We start from the raw sequence: 12,921 nt of genomic DNA on the forward strand, positions 1-12,921 counted from the left end.
GACATTATGTTAAATGAAATTAGGTAGTCACAGGAGGACAAAAACTGCACTATTCCATTTATACAAGAGATCTGCTCAAGCTCATAGAAACAGAGTAGAATGGTGGTTGCCAAGGGATGGGAGCAGGAGGAAGTGGGGAGTTTCTGTTCAATGGGTAGAGAGTCTTTGTTACACAAAATGAATAAGCTCTAGAGATCAGCTATACAATATGGTACCTATAGTTAACAGTACTGTACTATACACTTTAAAATTTGTTGCAGGGACTTCCCTAGTGGCACAGTGGTTAAGAATCCACCTGCCAACGCAGGAGACACGGGTTCGAGCCCTGGTCCGGGAAGATCCCACGTGCCACGGAGCAACTAAGCCCGTGCGCCACAACTGCTGAGGCTGAGCTCTAGAGCCCATGAGTCACAACTTCTGGGTCTGCGTGCCACAACTACTGAAGCCCACACACCTGTGCACCACAACAAGAGAAGCCACCACAATGAGAAGCCTGCGCACCACAGCGAAGACTAGCCCCCGCTCGCCACCACTGAAGAAAGCTCGCGTGCAGCAGTGAAGACCCAACGCAGCCAAAAATAAATAAATAAGTAAATTTTAAAAAAATTTTGTAAGAAACTAAAACTCACGTTAGGTGTTCTTACTACAATTAAAAACAAGAAAAGAAAAGGACGTGGGCTAAATAAATGTTTTAAGATTGCAGGGAACAACAAAATGTAATAGCATAGGGATAAAACAGAGCAGAACTGACACTATGTAAAATCAAATCATTAATATAGAATATGAACATGGAAACAGCCCCCAAAGCACAGGGAAGGCACCACATTGCAAACAGTGAAGCATAAAGTGAAAAAAAAAAGGTAAAAACCAAAAAAAAAGAAAAAATATATATCTCATCTTCTCAGCAAGAACCAGTTTAATATTGACCAATTTAATATTACAAGATCCCTCAAGATCCCTTACCCGTGTGCTCTGCTATATAAGTTACATATTTACTCGATTTACTGTTTTGTCTGTTTCTCCTGGCAGAATTTTAAGCTCCTTGAGAGCAGGGATCTTTGTGTTACTCATTGATGAAACCTCTAAGGGCCTAGAATAGTGCCTGCCACATAGTTGGCCCTCAATAAATCTCTGTTGGATGAATGACTTATAGATGTTCTTCAAGAAGAAATCAGAATGCAGTAGCAATAAGTAAATATTAAATATATTAAATTGTTAAATATTGAAAATACAACTTTGATCTACAACAAACTGTTCAGGTGGGCAGGTTAATTGGACTCACTGAGTTATAGTAAAATTAATTAAAATAAATTCTATCTCTACACATACTCTGGAATGTCTTTAGAGATTTAAAAAATCTTATCAATATACAGCCATGATAATGTGAACGTTATTTACAAAAGAATTAAAATAAGACAAGCTTCAAACTTCCCATCCATAAAACTAAACTGTAGAAACCCAGAGAGCAATGACTACAGGTTATTGATGAGAAAGGTAGTAGCCCAGTAATCCTATTTCCAGAAAAATTGTTATCACTGAAGTGTGATGACAGTAGGGAAAAAACCTCATGTACAAGACTTCAGAGCTCACCCTACTCTTTTGCCTGCCCTAAGAAAACCATTCTCCAGACGACTCACAAATAAAGCAGAGGAAATCAATAATGGGAAAATCATAGCGTTAAAAACTATGGCGGTGGGTATTTAAAATCAATCAAATCCACAAATACAAGTGTAAATAATTGCTTTAAGATTTTAATGCTTTAAAATATATTGGAAAAGGCTCAATAAAATATGGGAAATATGTATAATAAAAATGGAATATGTGTATAAGAATAATCTGGACCAATATCCACAGACCAGAATTAAAAAATAAGGAAACAGGAAGTGGGTTAGTGAACAGGGCAAGGAAAGTTGTGCTAAGTTCCTAGTTGGGTGTAAGGGGGGTCAAAGCGGATAATTTGAAAAACAATGGCTAAATATAGTTATTTGACAAACTTAAAAAGCAACCATTTTACCATTTAAAGCAAGAGTATTCTCTTTTGAATTCCTACAAAAGATAAAATCAAACAAAATACAGTTGATAAAACAAAACGCACAAAAAAATCCACAAGGAAGGAAAGAAAATTAAATTAATAGAATAAAATAACAACAGTAAAGCCAGGCATAACAGTCGTGGCAGCAGGTGGAAATAGGATGAACTTAGTATTCCTAGTAAGAAATAGTATCTCCTTACCAAAAGGAGATACTATCAGATTTGATAGCAAACAAACCCAGCTTAAAAAGAAACATACCTAAGAAATGATTCAGAAAGTTTAATAGTAAAAGAATAAATATTTAATATAGTGTGAAAACAGTAACAGAAAAATCAGTGATGGTGTATTAATATCATACAAAGGAGAGTTGAAATTCAGATCATTAAAATGGAGTCAGAGAAAAATTTTATACTAATCAATGGTGCAATTAAAATAAAGATACAATAATCATATACACCTTGTGAACCAAAGAACAACATACATATTATATAAAGAAAACTTTATTTTTCTTTTCTTTTATTTAAATTTAATGCAATCTCTTTCAAAAACCTATGACCTTAATTACAAACAATTTTTATCTGTCAAGTGTATCTCAATAAAGGTGGAAAAATAGAGCTTACATGAATGGGTAAACAAAATGTGTTATATGCATACAATGAAACATTTTTCATCCTTAAAAAGGAATGAAAATCTGACATGCTACGACATGAATTAACCTCGAAAACATTATGCTAAGTTAAATAAGTCAGACACAAAAGGACAAATATTATATCCCATATGAGATATCTAAAATAGTATTCATAGAAACAGAAAGTAGAATAGAGGTTACCAGGAAGTGAGGGGAGGAGGGAATGAGGAGTTATTTTTTAATGGAGCCATAGTTTCAGTTTTGAAAAGTGAAAAAATTTAGAAGATGAATAGTGATGATGGCTGCACAACAAAGAGAATGTACTTAATGCCATTAAATTGTACACTTAAAAATAATTAAAATGACAAATTTTATATTTTACCACAACTTTTAATAATAATCTTTTATTTTTTTAATTGAAGTATAATTGACTTGCAATATAATATTAGTTTCAGTTGTGATTCAATATTTTTATAGCTTGTACTCCATCTACAGTTATTATAAAATAATGGCTATATTTCCCTGTGTTGTACAATATATCCTTGTTGATTAGTCATTTTATACATAGTAGATTGTATCTCTTAAACCCCTACCCTATCTTGCCCCTCCCCCCCTTCCTTCTCCCCACTGGTAACCACTAGTTCGTTTTCTATATCTGAGAGTCTGTTTCTCCTTTGTTATATTCATTAATTAGTTTTATTTTTTAGATTCCGCATATAAGTGATAACATACAGTATTTGTCTTTCTCCGTCTGACTTACTTCACTAAGCATAATAACCTATATGTCCATCCATGTTGTTGCAAATGTCAGAATTTCATTCTTTTTTATGGCTTATTAGTATTTCAATCTGTGTGTGTGTGTGTGTGTGTGTGTGTATACACACACACACACACACATATATACATACATACATACAGCTCATCGACTTTATCCATTCATCTGTTGATGGACACTTAGATTGCTTCCATATCTCGGCTATTGTAAATAATGCTTCTATGAACACTGCGGTGCATGTATCTTTTGAATTAATGTTTTCATTTTCTTTAGATATATACCCAGGAGTGGAATTGGTGGCTCACATGGTTGTTCTATTTTTAATTTTTTTGAGGAACCTCCATTCTGTTTTCACAGTGGCTGCACCAATTTACATTCCCGTCAAGAATGTACTAGGACCACTTATTGAAGAGGCTGTCTTTTCTCCACTGTATATTCTTGCCTCCTTTATCAAAGCTAAGGTGACCATATGTGCGTGGGTTTATCTCTGAGCTTTCTATCCTGTTCCATTGATCTATATTTCTGGTTTTGTGCCAGTACCATACTGTCTTGATTACTGTAGCTTTGTAGTATAGTCTGAAGTCAGGGAGCCTGATTCCTCCAACTCTGTTTTTCGTTCTCAAGATTGCTTTGGTTATTTGGGGTCTTTTGTGTTTCCATACAAATTGTGAAATTTTTTGTTCTAGTTCTGTGAAAAATGCCAGTGGTAGTTTGATAGGGATTGCATTGAATCTGTAGATTGCTTTGGGTAGTAGAGTCATTTTCACAATGTTGATTCTTCCAATCCAAGAATATGGTATATCTCTCCATCTATTTGTATCATCTTTAATTTCTTTCATCAGTCTTATAATTTTCTGCATACAGGTCTTTTGTCTCCTTAGGTAGGTTTATTCCTAGATATTTTATTCTTTTTGTTGCAATGGTCAATGGGAATGTTTTCTTAATTTCACTTTCAGATTTCTCATCATTAGTGTATAGGAATGCCACAGATTTCTGTGCATTAATTTTGTATCCTGCTACTTTACCAAATTCATTGATTAGCTCTAGTAGTTTTCTGGTAGCATCTTTGGGATTCTCTGTGCTGGGAAAACTGGACAGGTACATGTAAAAGTATGAGATTAGAACACTTCCTAACACCATACACAAAAATAAGCTCAAAATGGATTAAAGACCTAAATGTAAGGCCAGAAACTATCAAACTCTTATAGGAAAACATAGGCAGAACACTCTATGACATAAATCACAGCAAGATCCTTTTTGACCCACCTCCTAGAGAAATGGAAATAAAAACAAAAATAAACAAATGGGACCTAATGAAACTTAAAAGCTTGTGCACAACAAAGGAAACCATAAACAAGATGAAAAGACAGCCCTCAGAATGGGAGAAAATATTTGCAAATGAAGCAACTGAAAAAGGATTAATCTCCAAAATTTACAAGCAGCTCGTGCAGCTCAATAACAAAAAAACAACCCAATCCAAAAATGGACAGAAGACCTAAATAGACATTTCTCCAAAGATATACAGATTGCCAACAAACACATGAAAGAATGCTCACATCATTAATCAGTAGAGAAATGCAAATCAAAACTATAATGAGATATCATCTCACACCAGTCAGAATGGCCATAATCAAAAAATCTAGAAACAATAAATGCTGGAGAGGGTGTGGAGAAAAGGGAACACTCTTGCACTGCTGGTGGGAATGTGAATTGGTACAGCCACTATGGAGAACAGTATGGAGGTTCCTTAAAAAACTACAAATAGAACTACCATACGACCCAGCAATCCCACTACTGGGCATATACCCTGAGAAAACCATAATTCAAAAAGAGTCATGTACCACAATGTTCATTGCAGCCCTATTTATAACAGCCAGGAGATGGAAGCAACCTAAGTGTCCATCAACAGATGAATAGATAAAGAAGATGTGGCACATATATACAATGGAATATTACTCAGCCATAAAAAGAAACGAAATTGGGTTATTTGTAGTGAGGTGGATGGACCTAGAGTCTGTCATACCGAATGAAGTAAGTCAGAAAGAGAAAAACAAATACCATATGCTAACACATATATATGGAATCTAAGAAAAAAAAAAGTCATGAAGAACCTAGGGGTAAGGCGGGAATAAAGGCACAGACCTACTAGAGAATGGACTTGAAGATATGGGGAGGGGGAAGGGTAAGCTGTGACAAAGTGAGAGAGTGACATGGACATATATACACTACCAAACGTAAAATAAATAGCTAGTGGGAAGCAGCCGCATAGCACAGGGAGATCAGCTTGGTGCTTTTTGACCACCTAGAGGAGTGGGATAGGGAGGGTGGGAGGGAGGAAGATGCAAGAGGGAAGAGATATGGGAACATATGTACATGTATTACTGATTCGCTTTGTTATGAAGCAGAAACTAGCACACCATTGTAAAGCAATTATACTCCAATAAAGATGTTAAAAAAAAAAAAAAGAATGTCCTAGGGTTTTCTTTTCTCCACATCCTGACCATCATTTGTTGTTTGTAGACTTTTTGAAAATAGCCCATCTGACAGGGTGAGGTGACATATCTCATTCTGGTTTTGATTTGCATTTTTCTGGTGATTAGCAATGTTGAGCATCTTTTTATGTGCCTGTTGACCAATTGTATATCTTCTTTGGAAAAATGTCTACTCAGGTCTTCTGCCCATTTTTTTTTTTTTTTCACGGTACGCAGGCCTCTCACTGCTGTGGCCTCTCCCGTTGCGGAGTACAGGCTCCAGATGCATAGGCTCAGCGGCCATGGCTCACAGTCCCAGCCGCTCTGTGGCATGTGGGATCTTCCTGGACTGGGGCACGAACCCATGTCTTCTGCATCAGCAGGTGGACTCTCAACCACTGCACCACCAGGGAAGCCCCTACTGCCCATTTTTAATCAGGTTCTTTTTTTTTTAATATTGAGTTATAAGAACTGTTTATATATTTTGGTTATTAACCTTTATCAGTCATATCTTTTGCATGTATTTTTCTCCCATTCAGTAGGTTGTCTTTTTGTCAATGGTTCCCTTTGCTGTCCAAAAGCTTTTAAGTTTAATTAGGTCCCATTTGTTTATTTTTGCTTTTCTTTCTTTTGCCTTGGGAGACAGACCCCAAAAAATATTTGTCCAATTTATGTCAAAGAGTGTTCTGCCTGTGTTCGCTTCTAGGAGTTTTTGGTTTTAGGTCTTATATTTAGGTCTTTAATCTGTTTTGAGTTGATTTCTGTATATGGTTTAGTGAATGTTCTAATTTCATTTTTTTACATGTAGTTGTCCAGTTTTCCCAGCACCTCTTATTGAAGAGACTGTTTTTCCTCCATTGTATATTCTTGCCTTCTTTGTCGTAAATTAATTGATCATAAGTGCATGGGCTTATTTCTGCATTCTCTATTCTGTTCCATTGATCTGTGTGTCTGTTCTCATGACAGTACCATGCTGTTTTGATTACTGTAGCTTTGTAGTATTGTCTGAAGTCAGGGAGCATGAAAACTTTGTTCTTTTTTCCTCAAGATTGCTTTTGCAATTTGGGGTCTTTTGTGGTTCCATATAAATTTTAGGATTATTTATTCTAGTTCTGTGGAAAATGTCATAGGTATTTTGAAAGAGGTTGCATTAAATCTGTAGATTGCTTTGAGTAGTATGGAAATTTTAACAATTCTTCCTATCTATGAACACAGGATATCTTTCCATTCCTTTGTATCATCTTCAGTTTCCTTCATCAGTGTTTTATAGTTTTCAGAGTATAGGTCTTTCACTTCCTTGGTTAAGTTTATTCCTAGGTATTTTATTCCAAAAAATTGAAGAGGCAGGAACACTCACAAAATCATTCTCAGAGGCCACTGTTACCCTGATACCAAAACCAGACAAAGACACTATGAAAAAAAGAAAATTACAGGGCAATATCTCTGATGAATGTAGATTAAAAACGCTCAACAAAATACTAACCAATCAAATTCAATAATACCTTAAAAGGATCATATACCATCATCAAGTGGGATTTATTCCAGGAATGCAAGGATGGTTGAACATCCACAAATCAATGGGATACACTACATTAACAAAAGGAATGATAAAAATCACATGATCATCTCAATAGATGCAGAAAATGCATTTGTCAAAATTCAGCATCCATTTATGATAAAGAACTCTCAACAAAGTTGGTATAGAGGGAACATATCCCAACATAATAAAGGCCATTTATGACAAACATCCACATCATACTGTCACCCACAGCCAACATCATACTCAATGGTAAAAAACTGAAAGCTTTTCCTCTAAAACCAGGAACAACACAAGGATGCCCACTCTTGCCACCTTTATTTAACATAGTGTTTTAAGTTCTAGCCACAGCAATTAGACAAGGAAAAGAAATAAAAAATATCAAAAATTGGAAGGAAAAAAAGTAAAAGAGTCACTATTTACAGATGGCATAATAGTATGTATAGAAAACCCTGAAGTCTACCAAAAAACTATTAGAACTAATAGAGTTCAGTAAATTTGAAGAATACAAGACTAATATATAGAAATATGTTGCTTTTCTCTACACTAATAGTGAACTATCAGAAAGAGAAAGAAGAAAATAATCCCATTTAAAATCATACCAAAAAGAATAAAATACCAAGGAATAAATACAATAAAAAAAAGAGCTTACAACATCTTTTCAAGATCTATGGACCATTTTTCTAAGTGATAACATTCTATAACACAAAGAAAACAAAAAAGCAGAAAATACTCAAGTTGCATTCCATGGCCGCAAGCAATAAAGCCCAATTTTAAATAACAAATTTAAAAACCACCATCAGAAACAAAAACTGGGCTAGTTGGAAATTCAAAACAATATTCTATGTGACTATTGGGTTTTAAATAAAATTAAGACTTAGAAATCTTTAAGAAGTTATTGAAAATGCAAGAAAGTAGTACTTAATAAAGCATGAGATAAGAAAGCATGTACTCAAAGGGCTAGCAGCACTGGTTTTTATTATCAAAGAAGAAAAATAAATATAAGCTTCCAAATCAATGATTTAGAGAAGATAAAAAAGCAACAGTAATTGAAGCAGAAATGTATTTTAATGTGTATTTGAAAAAAATAAAAGGCAGAAGTGTATGAATTAGAAAACAATGTAAGAAGTAAATGTAAGAGTTGTTGTAGAAGAGAGATAAATAGTAAATAAAATCAACAAAATGAGATGTAGCAGGTGCAGGGAAATTTTTAAAAGGAAAAAAGAAAATACATTTCTTTCTTTATTTAACAAATAGTTCAATAAATGTTTGATATCACAGAAAATCTAGAAGAAATGAATAATTTACATATTATATATATATTCATATACATTTGACTTGGTAAATATAAAAAATTGAATAGACTTATAGAATAATTTGGAGAATGTATCAGTGAATGCATTTCCCACTCCCAGATATCTTCATGCTCTACTCCAGAACATGGGAAAAAATGGAAACTGCATAGTTTATTTCATGAAGCCATTATAACTTTGCTTATGAAACTAGGCGGAAAGCAAAAACTGTTGCCACAAATTTAGTACATCCATACCATAGAAAAGTAATGAGCAATGAAAAAAAAAGAATGAACTGCTGATACATGTAACAACTTGGAGGAATCTCACAGAAATTATATTAAGTGAAAAAAGTCAATCTCAAAAGGTTACATACTGTATGATTCCATTTTTATAGCATTCTTGAGGTGACAAAAATTCAGAAATGGAGAACAGTTATTGGCTAGGGGTCAAGGATGGAATGGGGTAGAGGAATAAGGAAGGGAGGTAAGTGTAATTGGAAAGGGCCCCATGAAGGGTCCTTATGGTGATTGAACTGTTCAGTATCTTGACTGTGGTGGTGGATACATGAACATGATTAAATTGTATAAAACTAAACGTAACAGATGAGTACAAGTAGAACTAGGGAAATCTGAATTTTTAAAAAAACTATACACAAAATTCACTTGAGTTCCAAAAAGCTCATATTTAAAAATGAAGTGTTTGGAATCAAAGTTCTCATGTCATGCATTCATGAATTGTGCTCACAAATTGTTGAGTTATGTATTATACCTAATACAGTGCCACAGCATGAGCGGTTTAGAGATAAGTAAAACACTGTCCTAGCAGATACAAGTTTATACTCTATTTGGTGAAGACTGTAATTAGCATAACAAAAAATAAATAAATGCTTTTGAAACAAAAATTAAAAACAAATTAAAAAAATTAAAATGAAGTTGAATTTGACAGTATATTAAAAGAATGACCCACCACAATTAAATAGGTTTTCTCCCAAAGATATAAGGGTCATTTACTACTAGTTAATCTATTATCTCTAATATTTTAACCAATAGTTTATAGGAGGAATATCAGTTGATCATTTTAAGAAATACTAGAAAAGTACTTGATAAAAATGAAATACACATTTATGTTTTAAAAATAAAACATAGTCTTAGAAAAGTAGGAAAGTAAGTGTGTTTTCATGACAAAATAAAGGCTCCCTTAACATAATGAACCATGTCCTGTTTTACAATTGGACCCTAGTAAGTTTTCCTATCAAAATACAGAACAAGAAGATTGCAGCGGCCGTATCTTATTTAACATTGTTTTGGAAGTTCTTGCATGTATTACAAAAAAAGGAGGTAAAAGGTAAAAGAGCCCTTGTAAAAAAGGAGACAAAATTATCATTATTTGCCAGTTAAAACTATTTTGGAAATTAATAAAATTAATATCAGTTCATCTGGAAAAGTGAAATAAACAGGCAAGAATACCTAAGAAAATTTTGGAAAAGATAAATAATAAGAGGAAACTTGCCCTACAGACATTAATAATTGGAACAGTGAAACTCCCACAGACCATTGGAACAGATAAAATATTCCTGAAACACACCATGGTATTTATAAGAATTTATATTTAATGAAACGATAGGGAATGGGTGATTTAGAAAAATAAGCCCTTGGAGAAAAAAATCCAATTACAACTTCACATCATACCAAAACAAGTTTCCAGAAACAATTAACCCACCAAAAATAAAGCTAGAAAAATATAATTAAGCATTTAACTGACCTCTAGCTAGAGAGAAATAATTGAGAGATTTGTATACATAAGAACCTAAAAAATTCTGTGTATTAAAAAACAAAGCCAACGAAAATCAAAAGCAGTGTGAAGGCACATGAGTAAGCACGTTTAAATTAAAGAAAATCTTAACATCCTAACAACAAAAAAGGGAAAAGGCAAAGTAGACAACACTCCAATGAAGAAATTGACAAATAAACTTAGGAGAAAATGTTTGGCTTCCCTTATAATTCATCATTATTTACCATTCAACATTTCTAAGAGTTCTTTCCAATACTCAGCACTGGCAAAGTCCGTGAAAATGGTTCATGGACTTTTGGTAAGATGACAAATATGTACGGCTCTTGTGAAGGTAGTTTGTTAATATGGATCAATAAACATAAATGTTATCCTAACTTTTAACCCAGTAATTAACTCACCTTTTAGGAATTTATACTAAAAAATTACCACATATACATATATATAAGGAACCCATTTAACTTTAATTTATAAACTTTGACATATAGTTGAATAATGTCTCCTTTTACTATACACTAATTTAGCTTATACTTGCGTGTTTAAAATCTCATGTAAACATGTTGATAAATGTTGGGTTTTTTCCCACTCACATTGCATTCTTATTCAGATTCTTGTATTTTTTTTATCTCACTGGCATCATTTTTTGAGCATCTAACACGGTGTTTCAGGGGACATCATTTCAGTCCCCTCTGTTGTTGGACATACAGCTCTTTTTTGGCTCTATGTGGGAAGCTGTTCTGGGAAATTTTATTACCAGGCACAGATACTAATTCACATGATTAGTATCTGTGAGTATTTTTGATCTCCCTAATGAAACCCACTTCCTGTATGACATTTTATAAAGCTTTTTAAAAGATTGGTTTACAATGAGTCTTGTTTACAGTACTTTAAATCATAAGCTCATATTCCCCAAGAATAATTTCTAAATCTGTATAATATTTCTTGGCCTACTTCTGTCAGGTGACACCTGAACATGTCTAAAACAAGCACTGGTTGAGGTCATTTAAGGCAAAGATATCGTTACCAAATATTACACTTTGCTCAGAAGAGAGTATTTGAAAGATTATTTTCTAGTACAGAAGGTTTTGTAAAAGAAAAAAAAATAAGTATTAATTTTCTCTTTTGTGAAAGGTAACTAATTTTAGTTTTAAAGAATGACTTTTGTCATATATTGGAACTTATACACTAATCAGACATGCCACAAAGATTTATACACAAGAGTGTTTATTGAAGCATTATTATAAAACAGTAAAAAGTCAAGTGTCCAATGATAGAGGGTACTGAAATTAATTATTATGCATTCATCAAACTGAACACCATATAATCAATAAAATTCTGTGTTAAAAGAATACTTAATAACATAGGAAAAGGCTCATAAAATAATAGGTGAAAAAATCTTACAACAAAATTGTAGGTGCTGATGTGGGAAGGTATGTATATATTTGTATATTTGCATAGGAAGAGAAAAAAATGGAAAACATTCACCAAAATATTTCGGCAATTACCTTTAGATTGTAATATTTGGGATGGTTTTAGCTACCTTCTTCCCACGTTTTTATCCTTTTCAAGTTTTTTTCTCCGTGAGACTATGCTAATCCTATAATCAAAAAAAAGAGCATTTATTTAGAAAATAAACAAAATGCTCTACAAATGATTAATTACTAGAATGACTTTTATCCATGAAAGGCTCTATTTCTCTTATTTTCCATGATAGGTAAGGTGTTATGCTCACTGTTCCGTGACTCCACCGTGTAAAGTGATTATCAGCGACTGGCGTTGCTTCTTTGAACTGCTGAGCAAGCAGCAGCAGAGGCACATCTTCCATCTAGTTTTGAGTAGATGAAAAGGAGGGACACACGTAAACATGATGACTGAGCCCTGGTATCACTGGCTTCATTTGACTGAGCCCTGGTATCACTGGCTTCATTTGGCTGGTTCTCATCCATGTGCTCTTTCCTGGTCTGTCCATAGTCTTTCTTCGTGGACCACAACAGTCGAGCTACCACTTTCATTGACCCCCGAATCCCTCTTCAGAATGGGCGTCTTCCCAACCATCTGACACATCGACAGCACCTCCAGAGACTCCGAAGTTACAGCGCTGGAGAGGTAAACCCCTCTCCCCCTGCCCCACCGTTCACAGGACCATGGACTCTACCTCTGCTGGTGGAGCCAGGATCTAGGGTTGTCTGTTCCTCCAGGAGCTGAGCCATATCCATATGCTCTTTAGCAGAGTGCATGAGGACTCGGGGCACCCACTTTGTGCCCTAGACCCATCTTCAGATTGCCTTCCTTCTGCCTCCCCTTTTGTCCTACACAATCACGCTACTGAAAAATTGATCTAGTTTAAAGGAGACTGAAAATGCATCCCTACACTTATGACTGGAGAGGTGCTTCC

At 34.3% G+C, this 12,921-nt stretch overlaps 1 protein-coding gene across 3 annotated transcripts in view; it reads left to right on the forward strand.

Moving 5' to 3' along the window:
* The window catches only part of HECW1 (HECT, C2 and WW domain containing E3 ubiquitin protein ligase 1), a gene marked incomplete at both ends in the record, with an annotated part of 479,237 nt that overhangs the window by 387,500 nt on the left and 78,816 nt on the right, over positions 1 to 12,921 (forward strand). For all 3 annotated transcript variants that reach the window (XM_082661880.1, XM_082661879.1, XM_082661881.1), the window contains one exon: positions 12,498 to 12,632. In XM_082661880.1, the coding sequence (XP_082518006.1) occupies positions 12,498 to 12,632 (135 nt within the window). The remainder of the gene's footprint in view (positions 1 to 12,497; positions 12,633 to 12,921) is intronic.

The sequence above is a fragment of the Grampus griseus genome (assembly GCF_964374135.1).
Source record: "Grampus griseus genome assembly, chromosome: 9".
NCBI lineage: Eukaryota > Metazoa > Chordata > Mammalia > Artiodactyla > Delphinidae > Grampus > Grampus griseus.